General features: G+C 33.4%; 1 protein-coding gene across 1 annotated transcript in view; it reads right to left on the reverse strand.

Moving 5' to 3' along the window:
• The window catches only part of ADAMTSL1 (ADAMTS like 1), a 1,023,200-nt gene that overhangs the window by 746,831 nt on the left and 252,999 nt on the right, over positions 1 to 23,370 (reverse strand). The window contains exon 2 of the mRNA XM_031961469.1: positions 4,084 to 4,203. Coding sequence (XP_031817329.1) covers positions 4,084 to 4,203 — 120 coding nt within the window. The remainder of the gene's footprint in view (positions 1 to 4,083; positions 4,204 to 23,370) is intronic.

Consider the following 23,370-nt stretch of genomic DNA (forward strand, 5'->3'; position numbering starts at 1 on the left):
TTGTTATAGTAAATATATGAAATAATAAAAAAGTCCTGAATGTGGTCAGGAGACCTGAGTTTGCTTCCTGGCTATTTTATTCACTACCTTTGTTTGATATTGGGTAGCTCACTTTGGCTTCCACATGCCCATTTCCACATCAATAAAATAAGGGATTGAAACTACTTGTCTTACTTTACTTCTGGCACTAAATTTGCAGTCTTATGATATTTGCTTATATTAAATAGTATTCAAAATATTGGTTGAATAGATGAGTACTATTTTGTAATGGAAACCATCATTGATTAGGCACTTAGCATTGTATGACATATCTATCCTAGAGATTCTAGAGTCTAATACTCTTAAACAACATTTCTCATTTATGCATTTTTGTTCAAATTATTTTCAGGTATGCTTTCTCTTTTCATCTTGTAACATTAGATAGAGTTCAATAATGATAATTTTTAAGCCCAACATTCCCCTTGTATCCTTCCCTCAAAATAATTTATAACAGAAGAACAATTTTAAGCTTTTATACTTTAAGCAAGAAACACTGGCACGGGAATATGCTGGTAAAGGTTTAACAATTGCTTCCCTCAGGATGGGACTAAGATGGTGGAGAAGAGAATGCACTAGAGATGAATCCTCCTAATATTCCCCTCCAAACAACTTAAATTTAATACCTCTATTTAAAACATGATACAATTAAAGAGTGAGAGTGGAATGTACTAAAGGGAGAAAGGGAAAAAGAGAAATGGAATGGGTGCAAATTATCTAACATAAAGATAGGCAAGAAAAAGCTTTTACAGTTAAAGGAAAGATGGGAGGGGAGGGGAAGTGAATGAACTTTACTCTTCCCAGAAGTGCCTCAAATAGGAAATAACATAATAGTCAATAGAAGTATAGATATCTATCTTACCTTGCAGGAAAATGGGAAGGGAATGGAATATGGGAAAGTGGGAGGATGATAAAAGAGAGGGCATATTGGGGGAGGGAGTGGTCAGTAGCAAAACACTTTTGAGAAAGAACAGGGTGAAAGGAGAAAGAAAGAATAAATGAGGGGAAATAGTTAGCAATAATAATTGTAAAAAAAAAATTCAAAGCAAGTGTCTCTGATGAAATGTTATTGTTCTCTGGGAAATGATGATAAAGAATCTCTCAGGGAAAAAAAAAACCTAGAAAGTCCTCAATGGACATAATGAAATATACTGTATACAAAGTAATAGCAATGTTTTGGGATGACCAGCTATAAATTACTTTGTTTTTCTCAATAGTACAATCATCCACAAGTACTCTGAAGAACTTATGATGAAAAATCCATACCCAGAGAAGGAACTGATTGAGTCTGAACACAGTTCGAGGCATTCTTTATTTTTGTCTTTCCATCTCTCTCTTTATTTTTAACTTAATTTTTCTTGAAGGTTTTTATTTTCACTAAGATAAGAGATCTATGTTTTCTTTCACAACTCGACTTTTATGGTAATGTTTTACATAACTTCACCTCTGGTGTCTTAATTGTGAGTGGAGATAAGGGAGAGAACCCAGAACTCAAAAATCTTAAAAACAAATAAAATTTGTTTTGAACATAACTGGAGAAATATTAAATAAAAGTAGAATTGAAATTAGAAAAAATAAACATACACATACTAGTGGAAAACAAAAACAAGAACAGAAAAATAATACCTCAAATCAAATGCTGGAGTGTTAGAGCCAACAAAAGCATAAGGTGAGACATTTTACTAGTCCACGACAACTTAGGCAATTGGAAAAAGATATCTTTGGGGTAGGGGTCCATATGGATGCAACATCAGTTGTAGAACTACCACCCACCTAGTAGTAGTGACATAAGCAATGGAAACTCTTAAGCCAGAGACTCTAAAGGGATCTGATGACTGGCCAGAAAGTAATTACATGGTGCTATCATTGGACACAGGACTAGTTACTATTTGTCGACTTCTTTGCCTGTATCCATTTCTGGGTCATAGTTCTAGAGCAGAAAAGAACACTTTCAGGCAAGAGAGAGTAGAGAAAAGAATATAGCTTGTGGTTCAATGGAATGGGAGTCAAGAGGAGCAGTATTGATTGTGATCCCAAGGGATCACAGGCCCTTCCTAGTAAGGAAGGACCAGACTGTCACAGACCAGGAGAGCAAAGATCTCACCTCCCCCTAGGTCATACCAACTTGGAAGCACCAAAATAAGAAGAGTGGATAGGAAAATGAGGAGGCAGATAATTCTTGAACTTTATTATCATTAGAATTGGTTCAAAAGGGAAAAATATATGTACATACTTAATTGGGTAGAGAAACATACAGAAAGAAACAATTCAAGTAGAGTAGAGCCACAGTCAGGATAATACAAGATTTAGCAGCTTCTACATTAAGGACAGAAAGTTTGCAATACCATATTCCAGAGAACAATGGAGTTAGGAATATAACCAAGATTCACCTATCCAGAAAAACTGAGTATAATTCTTCAGGGGAAAAGATGGATATTTAACTTAATAGAGGATTCTCAAGCATTTATGAAGAAAAAGCCAGAGTTGAAATGAAAATTTCATTTTCAAATACAGGACTCAGGAGAAGCAGAAGGAGGTAATCAGGAAAGTGATATCATGAAGGACTTAATAAGGTTCATCTGTTTACGTTCCTAAATAGGAAATTATACTTGTAATTGAATAGAATTTTCTCATTATTATGGCATTTAGAAAGTATACACAAAGAACACAGATGTGAGTTAATATATTTTTTAAATGAAATTAAGTGGTGAGAGAGGAATATACTGGGATAAAGGAAAAGGAGAAGTGGAGTTGTGTAAATTATCTTTAAAACAGTAATAATAGAAAACATCCATTTCCCTTGTTGTGAGGATCAAATGCGATAATATACACAAAGCATATTATGAGCACTAAAGAATTGCATCCTTTTCAACTTTTGCTATAAAGCAGAGCTTCTTAGACCTTTTCCATTCATGATCCATTTTTACTCAAGAAATTTTTGTGACCCAGAGCATAAAGATATATACAAGTTATACAAATCAAACATTTACTGATAATAAATAATAATTTTGCAACTCACAGATTCAGTTACGAGACTCCTATGACGTCATGAACCACAGTTTAAGGAGCTGGGTTATAATTGATAGTCCCTGTTAAGCTGTGGAAGGTCACAACTTTGGGAACAATGTTTTGGAGAAAATGTGAAGAAGAGAGTAAGAATAGTTAGAGGTCTAGGAAATTTGACCCCAATAGATACTAAAAGACAGGTTAAGTTGGTCTATGGGAGGGAAGATTAGGGACATGATATGTTTTATAAATAAAATTGAGAATGGGATGCAACAGAAAAGTGGAGTAAAGAGACAAAGATCCCTTATATGTTTTCCAGTCCATTTAACTCTCCCTGGATATTTTTAATTATAATCTAATCATTTATAAAGCAAAAAGATCAAATGGTTCTGAAATCCCATGGCCTAAGTGCCTCATAATACAATGACTGTCCTAATGTTTTGTGAAAACTCCAATAGCAGTTAAGCAGCTGACACATTCCAATTTTCATCTAAAATACATACCATGCAGCCTGCTACAATCTTAAAAGTGAAGAGAGACTTCTATTCTTGCCATCATGATTAAAGTACTCTGGCAAGTTTTATATGGAAATACATTCTCCCAAACTTACACTAATGCATATTTTCCTTTCCTTTAATCTAACCATAAGGGAAACAAACGTTGATAAATTTAAGATGACTAGCACTCAGAAGTAGAAAGATTCAAAAATGAGAGACAAATACAGAAACATTCCCAGGAAACTTAAAATAAGTAATAATGTGCAATTTATGCACGCACATTTTCTTTTTCTCCTTTCAATTATTAACAAATCACATACTGATTCCCTGGAAAAATATCAATTATTTTTTGCACAAATTCTCCCTCCCCTCAATCACCTTCCCCCAAATAAGGGTCTTTAACATTGACATAAATGTGTAACACATCCCAGATGTACCAAGTTAGAAAATCATCACTATGAAGTTTAGTCATGGTCTAAATGCCAAAGTAAAAATGTTTTGTTGAGCCTATGTTTCTATGAATAAAACAGAATAAGCACATTACCGCATCTTCAATTTTGTGGCTGTTCAGGAGATCGGAAAGGAAATCGTCATGAAGGCTCTCTCTTCGAATCAGTGTAAATTCCCGTAAAAACACAGCTCCTTGGCTTTGATCTCCACATACCTGAAATGAGAGTATAATACAATTAAGGATTTAGTCATTACCTATAGATAGAGACATTTTGAATTTAATGTATCTGGAAGTGGTATAGAACCTCTGGTATTAATTTTAATTCTAAACAGAGTTATTAATAATTATATACATTCATATTCCTTTGTAGCTCCTTTGCAGCACTAGAAAATTGGATAATTTATCATGAGGGTGGGAACTGTTGAATAGAGTCATATAATGATGTGTTCTCTCTTCTTGTCCCAAAAAGAGCTCTCAAATCTTTGAAATTGTTTCAGAAATTTTGCTCAGAAATTATACTCTATAGTCTTTAGATCAAACCCTGGACATGACCCTAGCCTCAAGATAGCTAATACCCTTGAGTGGGTCTCTTATTTCACACCTTAACTATGACAGCCTTCTAACTGATGGGGCAATATGGTATAGTGAATGGAGCACTGGACTTGCAAGCTGGAAAATCTTGGGTCAGATCCCATCTCAGATATTAATTAGCTGTGTAATTCTGAGCAAAATATTCTGGGACGTATTTTCCTCATTTGCAAAGTTAAAGGATTGTATTTAGTAACTTCAAGTTCCTTTTCGACTCTAAATATATGCTTCTATGGCTTTCTTGCATTCACTTTCTTTGCCCTCCAAATTATTTATACGCTACAGTTACTTCTGACTAATCTTATTTCTCCTCCCCTTTAACATCCCACCACCCACCATGATGATATTCCCTGTCTTAAAAATTATCAATTATAAAACACAAATTCTTATCCTGGTATAATTCAAGATCCTCCTCATAAGGCTCCAACTCACTTTTCATCCTTGATTCCTATATAACATTACCTATTTTCTAGCCAGATAGCACTTCTTATCATTCCTCATTGATGATTTTTGTTCTATCCCCAAACTTCAGCTCATGCTTTTCTCTGTCCAGAATATTCTCTTTCCCAGTTTTATATATTGAAATTCTACCCATTTTCTAAGCCGCAGCTCATCCTTTTCTTTCCCTTTTAAAAAAGCTACCTAATCATCCCAACAGAATTTTTTTCTTTTCTGAACTTCCATAGCTTTTATTATGTACTTTGCTCATTGAACTTTGATACTTATAAATATGCTTTTTATTAAACTACTTGCTATTACTACTTATTAGACTATATGTTACTGGAGAATTTTGGATTTACCTTTGGATTGACCACAGCATCAATTGTTGTGCCCTCCAGTGTAGGAGATGTTCACTAATAATTTAGCAAGAGTATCTACCATTTCTCTAAGACTTTTCCAGTGTAACATAAGTAGGACTGAGCTTTGATTTTTCTCAGAGATCTATACCTGCCTGTCCATAACTACTCTCTTAGTATTTGTAAAGTTAAGTTAATTTTGTTTTCCTTGCTTTCCAAAGGGTGAGCCTTCAATCATCTCTACTAGCTCTTTATTCTTCTTCCCTACTAACATAGGGTATTTTGGATCCAAGTTCATTCTACCTTAAGGAGTTGACCTTCCATTTATCTCTGCCTCTTGTCACCTATGACAAAGCGTCCTTGTCACAGCATCTTTAAACATCAGCATGGTGAACTGCAGGGCCAGCTCAAAGAATGTAAACAAAAGAGAAACTACTCCTTTAGACTGCTGAGAAGGCTCTCAGCTCAGATGGGTGCAGACCACTCAAAAAATAAATACAAAGGGAATAAATACATCACAATGTAATGGAAAGAATATAAGATTTAAAGGCAGAAGACCTCATTCAATTCTTGGCCCTGGTGTTTGTTACTCATGTATTCTTGGGCAAGCCATATTCTTTTTCTGGTCCTGGGTTTCCTCATGTATAAAATTAGAGGGTTTGACTAGATGAACTCCATGGTCATGTTTAGCTCTAAATTTTATCCTAAATAGAAGGGAGAAAGGAAAGGAGAGGAATCATATAAGAAGTGCTCACAAGGAGATATCAAAAGAGAATGTGGAACAACTGTGCAAAGTCGAGTAAAATATTAAAAATTAGATCTTTAGGATATTTCATGTATAGAATTACAATGGAGAAACACATACCATAATATATTTTCATATATTAATATAGAAAGTTGTCTTCCTTCCTCTTGTGAGGAAATATATATATATATATATATATATATATATATATATAGTATTTTATATGTAGATATAACTACATATGGATATAGACATACCTAGATATTTAATGTATTTAAATAGTATATATTCTCAATACATTAAGATGTATTTCTTAAATGTCTTTATGTGTCAGGTAAAAGAGATACAAAAGCAGGGCATTTTCTTAGGCAGCTATACATTTATTAACTAGAAAACAGTTTACTGGATATATCCAAGTGAAAGACAAGTGCCAAGGATGACTTAAAGTTTGTGAATCTAGGTGACTGTACATGTGAATTGGATGGTCAGGAAAGATCTAATGACTAGAAATGACAAAATATATGATGAATGTCTAGATAATGTTTGGGGTCACCAGGTTTTGTGAAAATATGTACCCTTCCCTTCAAATTTCTGAAGATGAAACCTAGAGTCACCTTCAATAATAGAAATCTAAGAGTTAAATTTGAGATATGCCCAGACTAACTAGATGTTACAATACTCATGAGAATGTATATCTATTAAGTACAAGTATTTCATCAGTTTGGTCAAACTTTATCAGTGATCTAGTGTTGGATAGGACCTCTAAGGCTACCAATTTTAACCAGTGCCTAATAAAAGACATCTTTTACAATGTCCCTAAATGAAGATCTAAATTTTGCTTAATACTCTCTTCTGCAGGCAACCTCCCATCTCCTGGGGGTAATTCTTCTGTAAAAACTAACATAATGATCAAATCTGCTTTACACTATGTTGTGGAAATGCTTGTTTTATTCCATCAATTCAAAAGGCATAATTATATAATTCTGTCTGAATCAAGCTCATTAGACATTTTTGGAAATCAATTGTATTACTATTATTAAAATTCAAAATTTTAGAACAGTTGGCATCTATATTCATAACTTTGGTAATTTTTTTATTTTTAAATAATTATAACTTTTTATTGACAGTACCTAGACATAGGTAATTTTTTACGACATTATCCCTTGGACTCACTTTTGTTCTGATTTTTCCTTTCTCTCCCTCCACCCCCTCTCCTACATGGCAAGAAGACTTATATATGTTAAATATGTTATAGTATAACCTAGATACAATATATGTGTGCAGAACCAAACAGTTCTCTTGTTGCACAGGAAGAATTGGATTCAGAAGGTAAAAATAACCTGGGAAGAAAAACAAAAATGCAAACAGTTTACATTCATTTCCCAGTGTTCCTTCTCTGCGTATAGATGATTCTGTCCATCATTAATCAATGGGAACTGACTTAGATCTTCTTTTTGTCAAAGAAATCCATTTCCATCAGAATACATGCTCATATGGTAATGTTGTTGAAGTGTATAATGATCTCCTGGTTCTGCTCATTTCACTCAGCATCAGTTCATGAAAGTTCTCTCCAAGCCTCTCTGTATTCATCCTGCTGGTCATTTCTTACAAAACAATAATATTCCATAACATTCCCATACCATAATTTACCCAACCATTCTCCAGTTGAGGGGCATCCATTCATTTTCCAGTTTCTAGCCACAACAAAAAGGCCTGCCACAAACATTTTGGCACATACAGGTCCCTTCCCCTTTTTTAGTATTTCTTTGGGATATAAACCCAGTAGTAGCACTGCTGGATCAAAGGGTATGCGCAGTTTGATAACTTTGGGGGCATAGTTCCAGATTGCTCTCCAGAATGGTTGAATTCGTTCACCACTCCACCAACAGTGCATCAATGTCCCAGTTTTCCTGCATTCCCTCCAACATTCATCATTATTTTTTCCTGTCATCTTAGTCAATCTGACAGGTGTGTCGTGGTATCTCAGAGTTGTCTTAATTTGCATTTCTCTGATCAATAGTGACTTGGAATACTTTCATATGAGTGGAAATAGTTCAATTTCATTTGAAAATTGTTCCTATCCTTTGACCATATATCAATTGGAAAATGGCTTCATTTCTTATAAATTAGAGTCAGTTCTCTATATATTTTGGAAATGAGGCCTTTATCAGAATCTTTGATTGTAAAAATGTTTTCCCAGTTTGTTGCTTCCCTTCTAATTTTGTTTGCATTAGTTTTGTTTGTACAAAGGCTTTTTAATTTGATATAATCAAAATTTTCTATTTTGTGATTAAAAATGATCTCTAATTCTTATTTGGCCACAAATTCCTTCCTCCTCCACAAGTCTGAGAGGTAAACTATCCGATATTCCTCTAATTTATTTATGATCTTGTTCTTTATGCCTAAATCATGGACCCATTTTGATCTTATCTTGGTATATGGTGTTAAGTGTGGGTCCATGACTACTTTCTGACATACTAATTTCTAGTTTTCCCAGCAGTTTTTGTCAAATAATTAATTCTTATCCCAAAAGTTGGGATCTTTGGGTTTGTCAAACGCTAGATTGCTATAGTTATCGACTATTTTGTCTTGTGAACCTAACCTATTCCACTGGTCAACAATCTATTTCTTAGCCAATACCAAATGGTTTTGGTGACTGCTGCTTTATAATATAGTTTTAGATCAGGTACAGCTAGATCACCTTCATTTGAGTTTTTTTTTTTTTTTTTCATTAATTCCCTTGAAATTCTCAACCTTTTGTTCTTCCATATGAATTTTGTTGTTATTTTTTCTAGGTCAGTTTCTTGGGAGTCTGATTGGTACAGCACTAAATAAATAAATTAGTTTAGGGAGTATTAGAATCTTTAATATATTCTCTCAGCCTATCCAAGAGTACCTAATATTTTTCCAATTATTTAAATCTGACTTTGTGTGGAAAGTGTTTTGTAATTTTGCTCATATAATTCCTGACTTTCTTTTGGTAGATAGATTCCCAAATATTTTATGCTATCAACAGTTATTTTGAATGGAATTTCTCTTTGTATCTGTTGCTGTTGGATTTTGTTGGTGAGGTATAAAAATGCTAAGCATTTATGTGGATTTATTTTGTATCCTGCAACTTTGCTAAAGTTGTGAATTATTTCTAATAGCTTTTTAGTAGAATCTCTGGGGTTCTCTAAGTATACCATCATATCATCTGTAAAGAGTGATAATTTGGTTTCCTCATTACCTATTCTATTTTTTTTTTAGTCTCTTTCTCTATTCTTATTGCCGAGGCTAGTGTTTCTAATACAATATTGAATAATAATGGTGATAGTGGGCAACCTTGTTTCACTTCTGATCTTACTGGGAAAGGTTCCAGTTTTTCCCATTACTTTTTCTGCATCTATTGAGATGATCATATGGTTTTTGTTAATTTGATTATTGATATAGTCAATTATGCTAATAGTTTTCCTAATATTGAACCAGCCCTGCATTTCTGGTATAAATCCTACTTGGTCATTTTGTATTATCCTGGGGATGATTTTCTGTAATCTTTTTGCTAATATTTTATTTAAGAATTTAGCATCAATATTCATTAGGGAAATTGGTCTATAATATTCTTTCTCTTTTTTCAACCTACCTGGTTTAGATATAAGTACCATGTCTGTGTTGTAAAAGAAGTTTGGTAGGACTCCTTCAATCCCTATTTTTCCAAATAGCTTATATAGCATTGGAGTTAATTGTTCTTTAAATGTTTGGTAGAATTCACATGTAAATCCATCTGGTCCTGGGGATTTTTTCTTGGGGAGTTGGTTAATAGCTTGTTCTATTTCTTTTTCTAAAATGGGACTGTTTAGTCTATTTACTTCTTCCTCTGTTAATCTAGGGCAAGCTATATTTTTGAAGGTATTCTTCCATTTCATTGAAGTTATCAAATTTATTGGCATAAAGTTAGGCAAAGTAACTCATTATGGCTCTAATTTTCTCTTCATTGATGGTGAGTTCTCCCTTTTCATTTTTAAGACTTACAATTTGATTTTCCTCTTTCCTTTTTTTAATCAGATTTACTAAGGGTTTATCTATTTTGTTGGTTTTTTCATAGAGCCAACTCTTAGTTTTATTAATTAATTCAATAGTTTTTTTACTTTCAATTTTATTGATCTCTCTTTTTATTCTTAGAATTTCAAATTTAGTGTTTGGGGGTTTTTAATTTGTTCCTTTTCTAGCATTTTTAGTTGCAAGCCCAATTCATTGACCTTTTCTTTCTCTATTTTATGCAAGTAGGCCTCTAGAGATATAAAATTTCCCCTTATTACCCCTTTGGTTGCATACCACACATTTTGGTATGACGTCTCATTATTGTCATTTTCTTAGGTGAAGTTATTAATTATGTCTATGATTTGCTGTTTCCCCCAATCATTCTTCAGTATGAGATGATTTAATTTCCAGTTATTTTTTGGTCTATTTTCCCCTGGCATTTTATTGAATGTAATTTTCATTGCATCATGGTCTGAAAAGGAGGCATTTACTATTTCTGCCTTACTGCATTTGAATTTGAGGTTTTTATGTCCTAATATATGGTCAATTTTTGTATAAGTTCCATGAACTGCTGAGAAGAAAGTATACTCTTTTCTGTCTCCATTTAGTTTTCTCCAAAGATCTATCATATCTAACTTTTCTAGTATTCTATTTACCTCTTTGACTTCTTTCTTATTTATTTTTCTGAGAGTGCAAGGTTGAAATCTCCCACTATTATAGTTTTGCTGTCTATTTCTTCTTGCAGCTCTCTTAATTTCTCTTTTAAGAATTTAGATGCTACACCACTTGGTGCATATATGTTTAATATTGATATTGCTTCATTTTCTATGCTACCCTTTAGCAAGATATAGTGCCCTTCCTAATCTCTTTTAATTAGATCAATTCTTGCTTTTGCTTGATCTGAGATGAGAATGGCTACCCCTGCTTTTTTGACTTCACCTGAAGCATAGTAGATTCTGCTCCAAACTTTTACCTTCACTCTGTATGTATCACCCTGCTTCAGGTGTGTTTCCTATAAACAACATATTGTAGGATTTTGGCTTTTAATTCATTCTGCTAACTGCTTCCTCTTTATGGGGGAGTTTATCCCATTCACATTTATGGTTAAAATTACCAGTTCTGTATTACTTGCCATCTTGTTAACCCTTGTTTATGCTTTTCTCCTTTCCTTCCCCCCTTATCCTCCTCCCCAGTATTAAACTTGTGAGCACCACTTGCTTCTCACAGCCCTCCCTTTTTAGTATCCCTCTCCCCACCTTAGAGTTCCTCCCCCTATCTTACTCCTTTTCCTCACAATTTCTGAATTCCCTTCCACTTATCTTACTCCTTCCCTTTTCACTTTTCCCCTCCCACTTTTCAATGAGGTGGGAAAAGTTTCATCTTAAATTGAATATGTCTAATATTTTTCTCTTTAAGCCAATTCTGATGGCAGTAAGATACACACTATGTTCATCCCCCTCCATTCTTTCTCTCAGATATAATAAGTTTCCTTTGCCTCTTCATGAGATGTAGTACCCCCACTTTACCCTTTTCCGGGTACAATTCCTTTCCACCTCTAGATTCTAGAACAAAGTATACATGTGTTCTTTATATATATTTATAGCAGAAATATAGTTCCCAAGATTTCTTTTTACCTTTTTAGGGTTCTCTTGAGCTCTATATTTGTAGATTAAACTTTTTGTTTAGTTCTGGTTTTTTCATTAAAAAATAGGTGAAATTTGCTTATTTCGTTGAATGTCTATCCATCTTCTTCCCTGGAAAAAGATGCTCATTTTGGCTGGGTAAGTTATTTTTCATTGCATATCAAGTTCCTTAGCCTTTCAGAATATCATATTCCAGACCCTTTGATCCTTTAATGTGGACACTGCTAGGTCTTGAGTAATCCTTATTGTGGCTCCTCTATATTTGAATTGATTTTTTTCTAGCAGCTTGCAGTATTTTTTCCTTCATCTGATAGTTCTGGACTTTGGCCACTATATTTTTTGGTGTTTTGATTTTAGGGTCCCTTTCACTATGTGATCAATGAATTCTTTCAATTTCTATTTTACCCTCAGTTTCTATAACTTCTGGGCAGTTGTGTTTGATAATTTCCTGGAAAAGACCATCCAGGCTCTTTTTTTCATCACATTTTTCAGGGAGTCCAATAATTCTCCGATTGTCTCTCCTAGATCTATTTTCCAGGTCTGTTGTTTTCTCAAGAAGGCATTTGAAATTTTTTCCATTGTTTCATTTTTTTGGTTTTGCTTGACTGATTCTTGGTGTCTCCTTGAGTCATTCAATTCCATTTGTTCGATTCTGATTTTCAATGAAATATTTTCTTCATTCACTTTTTTATATCTTTTTCTAATTGTCCAATTGAGTTTTTAAGTGAGTTGTTTTGTTCTATGGAATTTTTTTCCATTTTGCCAATTTTATTTTTTAGAGAGCTATTTTCTTTTTCCAGTTCACTAATTCTGTTTTTCAAGGATTTGATTTCTTTGTCCACTCTATCTTTAAATGAGTGGGATAACTTCTCCAGACTCTCTTGCCAAGCTTCCCTTTCCTTTTCCCATTTTTCTTCTAGCTCTCTTGTGAGGGCCTTTTTTAATTTCTTCTATGAGAGTCTTGTGTGTTGAGGACTTGATCATATCCCCCTTTGGGGATTCACCTGGAGAGAGTCTGTTTTTAGTCTCCTCAAGGGTTTAAAGTCTGCTCTTTATCCATATAAAAGGTATCAATGGTTAGAATCTGTTTAAACTTTTTGTTCATTTTGTCAGAGAAGAATCAAAGAAAACAAACTAACAAGAAAAACAAATGCAGTCTGCTTTTTTTTGGGGGGGGAGGGTGCTGTATGGTATTACTGAGCTTCCTTTACAGACTGCGGGGGGCAGCAGCAAGGCACTAGCAGGACAGCAATGGCTGTGCTGGGTCTGTGCTCTGAGACTCTGAGAGAGGGCTGAGACACTCTGGGTGGGTGTGGCCAGTTCCCAAGAGACCTTAGCTTTTCAGTGTTATAGTCTTTACCCCCTGTGTTTACAGCTTCTCTGCTGCTCTACTGGCTTGCTGCCAGGGCAAACTAGTCACACTATGGTAAAATTTGTTCCACAGAAATGGCTGAGATCACACCCCATCCCCCTCCAGTCTGCTCAGTGCGAGCTGCCTGCCATGCTCTCACTGATACTCCTTGCCCTCAGTCTGTTTGCCAGTCTAATCAACCATCCCACCATCAAGCAAAAACAAACCTTTTCTGGTGAATTTCAAGGGTGTCTTCTGTTGGTAATTATTTGTGGGTAATTTTTCCAGTCAAGCACTAATTCCGAGGCTTGTCATGAAATAAATTCTGAGAGCAAAGACAGAAATTAAATAGATGTGTGTGTCCTCTCTGCCATCTTGGCCAGAAGTCTATAGACCCATCGCTGTGGTATTTAAAATAGCCATGGAGTAAGAATTTATTTGAATTTTTAAGTTGACATCTATTAAAATATGAGGACACACCTGACTGATATCATTTCTAAAGACCAAGTAGACAATAAATATACACAGAAGGAAAGGATAATTAAATGATGTATGAATTATGTCCTGGTTTAAAATCTATTCTCAAATATGAATGTAAAATATTCTGTATTGATTATTTCATGATAAAGAAAATCTGTTTGCATTTCCCAAACATGTTTCAATTTATCTTTTTTTTTATAATGACTTTAATTGCACTTAGAGAACTTAAATGCATTGTATTATTGATAGCTAATATCATCATCATCATTCTTATTACTATTCACAAATTTTGCCTTTCACATCAAGAAGCTATGTTTGTATCTTAAGAGCTATAGCACACAATATCTCTATATTTGATAGAATCTCAAAGGCTACCGATTTTACCAGTGAAGTAAAGGAAGACATCTTTCACAATATCCCCAAAACATATCTGATTTTTGCTTAATAGTTTCTCTGAGGGGAAATTCCATTTCCTGTGGTAACTCCTCTGGACAATATTAACATAATGATCAAATCTGCCCTACATTATGTTATGGAAATTTTACTGCATAAATTAAAAATAAAATAAAACAAAGAAATTTGCACTCATTACTGCTAGTTTCAGCATTCCACATGATAGCCTTCAAGTAGTTGATAGGAGAAAATGTAGGAATTATATCTAGAAGTCAAATAACTACATAGTGACTTTGAGCAAATCACTTAACCTAATGGTCATCAGTTTCTACATCTGTAAAATGAGAAGATTGAAAGTGAAAGATCAATAATATTCCTTTGAGTTTTACTTTTATGATACAGTTATCTCCTCCCATCTCTCCTATAGGTTAAAAACTCTCAATTTATTTATTGTATCTTCATATGAAATGATGCCAAGGCTCTTAATTATATTCTCCATTTCCCATGTCCTTCCTAAAAGATGGCAGCCAAAATTGAATTCAATATTCCAGATGTGATGTGCAAAGATAAGTTAATCTTTCCATAGGTACAGAAGTGTGAATGGAACAAGACCAAGTGTGGGAGAAAAGGAACTTGCTTTTTTTTTTCCTAGGTGGTAAGACTCCTCTGGGACTAAACCTCATACACCACTTGCCTGGATCCAATGAATTTCACATATTTTACTTTGTTAAAGAGTTATTTGAATATGGGGTCAGAATTCTGGAAAGTGAAATGGAGATCAGTGATACATTTTGTTTTCTACCATTATAATTTGACACCTCTGCTGCAGAAACTGAAAAGTTTGTGACAGACACAAACTAGACAAATCACTATAATAGTCTAAGAATTCTAGGACATTTATTTATTATTTCTTTACTCTGAAAATGGCAACAAATATGATAGATGTATAAAACCAAATAATCTCCTTAGAGGACTGATATTTGCTGTGTTTTTAATTCTCATGTGAAAACATAAATATTGATTGCTTCCCCTTAGTAGGATTTAGGTTTCAACATAATTTACAGATATAAGCACTATATATCTTTTTTATGCTATAAATTCCTTAAAATCCAGCTTTATTTTACATTTCAAGAGCCAAGACATGTTAATTACAAATCTAGAACCCCAAACAAGTTAAAATTAAATGGATTTGTATTATAATTTAAATATTAAAATTTTATACTAAGCATTATAATTGAAATAGCTAGATGGCACAATTGATAGACTATAAAGTCTAGATTCAGAAGAACGAAGCTGAAATCCAATGTCAGACACTTATTAGCTTTGTGATCCTAAGCAACTCATTTAATCCCTGTCTGCCTCAGTTTCTTCAACTGATAATAACAGCATCTTAACTCTTAGAGTCACTATGAAGATTAAATGAAATAACATTTATCAAGCATTTGACAGTGCCTGAAACTACTAGATGCTATATAAAATACCAGCTTTTATATCATTTTACCAAAGAAGCAAATTGGACAATCTATATGTCAATGCTAGGAACACTGAAATGATTTGTGTAATAGTAGTCTAGGGAACAGCTCGTGGCTTCAGAGTCAAGGTTCTCTCTCCATCTACATTTTTTAAAAAAATTGCTGGAAGATAGTAGAGGAAATTGGCTTGATTTATCCAGGAAGGGATAGAAAATCAAAAAGTCCAAACATATCCTTGTTTTAGATTTCATTTTTAGTCATGTGACTATGATATTGAGAGGTAAAGGGAGTCAGAAAACCCAATCTAGCCCAACCCTCTCATTTTACAAATGAGGGAATTGAAGGCCAAAATGCTTAACTGACTTGCCTGAAGTGAAATAGGTAGGAAGGAGGAAAGCCAGCATTTAAATCCAGGCTCTCTCTTTCCAAATCCATGGCTATTCCCACCACACCATGCTAACTTGAGTTTACAATGATTATATGGCTAAGAAGAGATAAGATATACTTAGTGTACATTTGATTTTTTAAAGTTTTACTGTTTCCAAGGAAAAGGCTCTTCCAGTTTGCTACTCCCTTCTGGACTTTTTGGAGACATGAAACTAAAGGACAAATATCCTTATCCTTTGATCTCAAATACCGTGTGCAAACTAAAAAATGAAGAAATAGCATTAAAGGGAAATTAAGTGCACATTGCTAACATTTAGCTTATTTTAAGAATACATGGTATACTCAAATTAACTCAACAACAAAGAATCAGTCTGAAAATTGGAAGGGACTTTAAAAGTCATTGAGGTATATATATATATATATATATATATATATATATATATATATATATATATATATATATATATATATATATAACTCTACAACTTTCACTCATTGAGCCTAATTAGATAGATAGATATAAAACTCTCTACAACTTTCACTCATTGTGCCTAATTATAATATCTTGGATCAAGATGTAGAAATATAATAATTCTTTCATATAGTAGCCTTTCAAATACTTTAAAATAAATATTATACCTCCCCTAAGTCTTCATTTTGGTAAAAATAAACACTCATAGTTTACCAAATTGTCATTGGAAGAGAACTTAGAGGTCATGCAGTCTAATTTTCTCATTTTACCAATGAAGAAACTAAGACCTAGAGAATTGAAGTGACTTTGAAAAGGTTTACATACTAAGTGGGAGAACTAGGATTTGTACAAATTTCCTTTTATTCCAAATCTAGCATTTGCAAACTGTCTCCCTTTGGAAGTTCTCTAGTTATTAACTTGATTTTCATTGATTAATGGATAATTAAAACAAAAAACAAAACAAAACACAACAAAAATAGTTCTCTAGCACCTAGTACCAAGGATATACTATCCACTAAAATTTATGAATGATGAGATAAAATGCTAAGTTTGGGGGATACAAATACATATTTCATGAATCCTAAAATCTGCCCCTTTGCAATTTGACATTTAAGCAAATTGAATGCAAGTCTAAAATTTTTCTAGTCTTACCTTTTCCTATACCCTCCAAATACTTGCTTCTTATGTTTAGTAAAATAGAAAGTATCTTGAATTTCAATGAATTCCATTTTCTTGGGATAATGGGGAAAGAACTGGTTTTAAAGTCAGAAAAGCTGGCCTTTACCACCACTAGACTTTATGATTTGGGGTCATTTATTTAACTTTCCTGTGTCTCAAGTGGGTCATTAATAAGAGAGTTGGACTAAATGACCTTCATATCCCTTCTTATTTTATCTATGATGTCTTATTTCACAAGCCAGAAAACTGAGGGTTATGTGGAATTGAAGGATAATAATAACTATGATGATAATGATAATAACAATATTTATAAAGTGCTTACTTTGTACCAAGTCCCATGCTAAATGTTTTACAATTATTATCTCATTTAGCCCTTACAACAATCCTTGGAAGTAGGTGCTATTATTATCTTCTTTTTATAGAAGATGAAACTGAGGCAAACAGAAGCCAAATGGTTCACTCAAGATAATATATCTAGTAAGTATCTGAGGTTGAATTTTAGCTAAAATTCTAACCAGTGGGTTATGGAAAGCTTTGTGGAGAAAGTGGCTTCTTAAAATGTGGGTTGGTACACCATATGGGGTCACATAACTGAATATTGGGGGTCATGAAAAATTTGGCAGGAGTAAAAGGTATCAAATATTCTGCCAAGATTTTATTGTTCATATAAAAATAAACAAGCAATCTATTTCATTTGTATAAAAATTTGCTTTTGTCTTTAATAAGTGGTAAAATATATATGTACCAAAGAATTGTTTAAAAATACATTTCTTTATTATTTATTATCAATAAGTATTTAATTTGTATACCTATTCTATATACTTAGATATCCAGAGTCAATTAAAAATTCTTGGATTAAAAGGGTCACAAATGGAAAATGTTTAAGAAGTCCTATCTTAAAAGATGGTTGCGAATTTAAGTCTGTTAGCTTTCAGATTTAAGTGCAGTATGATCTTTTTTTTTTTTTTTTTTTGCTTTTACAATCTTATCATTCTGCAGAAGCAGCAAAGATACTGGAAGCATCTAAGAAAAAAAAAACCAAACGTATTTTTAAAATTACTAGAAGTCTTAGTGGCAATTAATTACACCAAAATTTCATCCTGAATCTTACTCAGAAAAAAAAAAAAAGGTTGGTTCAATCATGTTGGTTAACAGCTTATTGGTTCTTCACAGAATATCATTCCCAAGAGCTACAAAGGAAGTAAAGCTATTGAATCAGCAGTTTTTATTGTTTTTAAGAGTCTGATGAAGAAAAAAAATTGAATTGTTCCTGAAAGTATTTTGTTAGTGTATATAGATGAGTGTATAAGTGTCTTATATAGATAAGCCTAATTTAAAAATCTATATCATAGAATATTAGAATTAAATATACCTGGCTCTATAAAGATAAGTATAATTTTTAAATTTATAACATATTAGAATTAAATATAATATATGGCTCTATAGATAAGACAAATTTAAAAAACCATATCATAGAATAGTAGAATTGAAAGAGCCCTAAGCAATCATTAATCCAATTTCCTTGTTTTAAAAAGGAAGAAATTAGGGTTGAAACCATTGAAGTGACTTTTCCAATATAACCCCTAACTAGTAACTAATAAAGCTAGAATTCAACTCAATACTCTCTAAAACCAAGTCTAGGCCTCTTTCTATTAAACTTTCTGCATAATGTTATCAGGTAATTTGTCTGAGAAACTATTCTTAAAGCATCTTTAGATATTCCTACATAGGTAATGGCTGCTAAACATTCCTAGATTGGTGTTCTTACCCTTCTAGAAATAAAATTCCAACTTTTCCCCCCATTACTCTGACCCTACCAAAAAATAAGATCAAGATAATTAAAATATAATTCTTATAACAAAATTTAGTTAATTAACAATTATATACCTGACATCAGAAAACAAACTCTTTTTTTAGACTTTGTTCTTTCAACTTTAATTAGCATCATTAAAGATTACAATGCTAAAGGTTAAAGCTACAAAAAATGCATTACAGGAAACATATTGAGTCAAAATGTTTGATGATGCTTCATATTTCTAGTACAGATGTTCTTATTTAGTGAGGTACTGTTTAAAGTAAAACTTAAGATATGCTTTAAAGTATAGTGACCAGATGTACCCACATTTTAGGATCTGTCCCTGAATTACAATAAAAATAAAATTCATTAATTTAACAAAACATTCTTTTCATTTCTCTGTGCTTAGGTCTAAAGTAATCTTAATAAAGTAGGCAGTTATCTTGGTGAGAGAAAAGACCCTATTTTTATGTGTTTTTTATGACATGGGCAGTTTACATATAACAGTGATCCTAAGTTAACTATGGGATCATAGGCAATCACTTAACCCCTCTGTGTCTTGAGTTTGCAATTCTTTAAAATAAGGAAGTTAGAACAAATGAGCTTTTAGGTCATTTCCAGCTTGAAATATAAGACCCTAATAATTTTATTGTGTGTCCCAGGAGACAGGGAGAAAAGAGACCAAAATATCAATAAGGAGCTTAATTCTTTTCTCTATTAGAAAAAGGAAATAGTGAGAAAGAGATAGACAGACAGACAGAGACAGAGAGGGAGCAAGCACAGATTACCAACAAAGTAATTTCCCTACATATGCATCTGGGCAGAAAATTGGCAATGAGATTCAAGGAATAAATTAAAGCTAGATACACTACTAGTCATACATGCCCACATTCCTATGTACATGGTATGCACACATACACATGAATACCCATATATATAAATGCATACACACAATTATCTATATACATAAAAGTATCTTTATATATATAAACATATCCATGTATACATACCTATAAGCATATGTATCTCTGATTACATCTAAATATACATGCATACAATTAGATAAATAGAGGTATATATTTCCTACGCATGTATATATGTGTGTCTATACATATATGTTTATATCTATGTATAAATATACATGTAAATATTAGATACACACATATTGCTATTATCTACATACAATTATGAAATATATGCCAATATTATATGTCAATGCTCATAACTATTATTGTTATTTTTTTACGATCATCACTGAACATTTCCAACATCTACATTGGTCCCTATTCATATGTAGGACCAAAGAAGCATCAATTCTAAATAAATGGATGAAGAAAGGAAGAAAAGAAAGAACCATCAGCCAGACTATCCCAGAATCATACAATCTCTGAGCAAGGATTATGGAGGACTAGTTCAAAGCATGTCCATATGGTCACCACATAGCTCTCCAGATTTTACTTGAAGGCTTCTAAAAAGGGCTAAATTTCTCTTTCCTGAGTCAGCCCATTCCACCTTTGGATGATTCTAATGATCATTGAATATAAATCTGCCGCTTCAACCTCTACCCAGAGCTCTGAGTTTTGCCCTGTGGGGTCAAGAAGAACTCATTTAATCCCTCTTGCTCATGACAACTTTTCAAATATCTAAAGACAGCTCTTATGTCTCCCCTAAATCATCTCTTCCTCAGGCTAAACACTCCTAGTTACTGCAACAATTCCTCTCATTGCATGGAATCCAAAGCCCTTAATTACACTGGCAGCTACCTCTGGTTAGTACAAAAGTGATTTTTCAGAAAGTCATATATGTGATCTTGTAGATATCCGTTATATTACATTATTTGTTCTTTAACATTTTACCATTCTCAGTGTATCATTGGCCCTTCCCTGTCCCATACTTTAGATAACTCTTGAGTTAACCCATAACATGGTCAGAATGATATAGTGGAAAGAAGAGTAACCAGGATATCAGAAAACCTGGCTTTTGGTCTGTACTTTATTATTAAAGAATTTTGGCCTTGAGAAAGCTCCTTATTTCTCTGGGTCTCTGTTTCTACATTTATAAAATGAAGATATTGGATTAAATCCTGGAGTTCTAGACTTCTACTAGTTAACATCTCATCAGCATGTTAGACAAGAATTATATGCAGCTCTTGTATTTCAGAGGGGAGAAGACACCAGAAGTGATCAAAAGGACATTGATCAACTTCACTTCCTTTCTAATTTTGCCTCAGGACATCACTGGCTACAAATAATATTAATTACTTTCCACAACTATTGTAGTAAGATGTCACTGAGATTTCATTCTATACACTAACTTTCTGTGATAAACTTTAATAGTCTAATACAAAATGAATTCCAGTGCTCCTCCATTCAAAAGATTACCACAAATTGCCACAAAATCCAAGTCCAAATAGCACTATATTTCCCAAGGGAATGTTTTCTTCAGTAATGAAATGTTCCCACCAGAAATCTTTTAGTCAATCTTGAAATATATCTAAGCTTCCAGTTTCCCCCACTCTAACCTCTTTTCTATAGAGCCTGGATTAATGGTTCCCTAAATGGTAATTCCCTGACTTCTTTGAAAACTTTGGTGAAGGAAATGTGGCTTTGTGCAAATTATTTTCAGTCCCCAAACCTCTACAAAAGAAGAATCTGTTTAATGTATTCATTGGAGGAATTATTTCAGCTCCATTTCATTCCTTCATTATAACAAGGGACAAAGGGAACAAAAAGTGATTTGCACTCATGATTTGCAGCATGAAATGTCTGTTAAGCAAAACCACCAGCAACCAACATCTTAAACAGACATTTGAAGGAAAGAGGTACATTTGTAAATCACACACACGCCTACACTTGACCCACAGGCTTCTGAGTAGGGAACAAGCCAATAAAGTCCCATCAAATGGAGTGGCAAAAACCCAGAAGAGAAGAAATACACCATAGTAGGCTACTAAGCAACAATGATACTATCAGCAGTAGCAATAGCAATACCAATCCATAACCTGAAATTTAAAAATAAATAAAAAATAAAACAAGCTAAAGCCTGTAGGAAAGAAAAATAGTCAGAATTGTAAAATTTATACTTAAATCTCCTCATTTAGTGGAGTTGACTTGAACTCATAATTAATTCCTAAATGAGCCAGTGGTAACCCTGATCATCCCGTCTCTCCTAAAGTTCTGCAGGGTCCTTCTCCTGTAGCAACATCAATTCAATTACCAACGGAAGAGCACAAAATCAAAAGTATAAAGTTGCAGTGTTGACTAGGTACTCAGCATGGGAACATTTGCAGAATTATTCCAAATTTAATTTTAATTCAAATTAATCAGCCACATTCTATTATGTGAATGAATTTTCTGCTGGACACACAGATGTACAAATGGAGAGCAGCTGATCAGTTTGAGAGTGAAATCTCAAAGGAATCTGCCACAATGTATGTAGGTATGGCTTTAGTAATTTATTAAAAGGAGAATGCCTAAAACTATATGTAGTTTTATATCAAGCCTAATTTGTATTTTTCTACTTTTTTTCTTATTTGCAAGAGCATGGAAAAAGAAAAATGTAAACTTTACAAAATACAATAGAATATTTTTGATGTTTATTTTTTTTAAATAGGCATTTATTGTTCATGTGCAATGTTACAAAATTTCAGAGTAATAAGGTTTTTATTCTATTTGGGGGTCATGCATTTAACATTTTTATAATTATCTTTTCTGCTTCTATTATCTTAATATTCCAATATATTTCTTATCTCTAGCAAACATAACAATATCTCATAACAACAAATAAAAAGAGGAGGAAATAATTTGCCAAATCTAAGCCATGGGAAGGTAAGCTAAATTGGCAGAGTATAGGCAGCAGCCCAGCTAAACTTGCTAATTATTCCCTTCTAAATAACTTTAAAATAAATTCTGAAATCAAATTTTGGAATGGCAGAGCCAACAAATGTCGGAGTGAGACATTTTTTCTAGCCTGGGACAACTAGCAGGTTGGCAAGACAAGCCTATGACTGTGGATTGGGTATGAGCTTCCACACAACAGAAGGAGTAGCACAGTTTGGGACTTTAGAGGTAGCTTCAATGGAAGCAGTATCAGACAATATATCATAGAGGGTGGGAAGGAGGGGAAGTAAAAAAAAAAAAAAAAAAAAAGGTCAGAAAGAGATTACAAGGGATCCTTGGCTAGCACTGGGTTCATCTGACACTGATTGACAATGCTATTGCCTAGAAACAATTCTGAGTCACAGTTAAAGAGCTGGGAGGAGCACGTGTCATTGGTCAGACAGGAGAAGGGTCTTTTTATCAAAATTCCAGAGCAAAGAAGAGCATTAGCACTTGGGGCAACAATAACAAAAAGAACAACAAAAACAGAGGATATGGTTGCAGTTCCAGGGCCAAGAGGAGTGTAGCTGAAGGAAAATAAGAACCCCTTTCTGGGCAAAGATCAGACCAAAGACCAATTCAGCAGCAATCACATCACTATCTGCACTACACACTCTTTGAAGGCCCAAAATTTCCAGAATTAGCTCTGAAAACAGCAGCACAGAAAAAGCCTGAAGCTTG

The sequence above is a fragment of the Sarcophilus harrisii genome, chromosome 1 (genome assembly GCF_902635505.1).
Source record: "Sarcophilus harrisii chromosome 1, mSarHar1.11, whole genome shotgun sequence".
Taxonomy (NCBI): domain Eukaryota; kingdom Metazoa; phylum Chordata; class Mammalia; order Dasyuromorphia; family Dasyuridae; genus Sarcophilus; species Sarcophilus harrisii.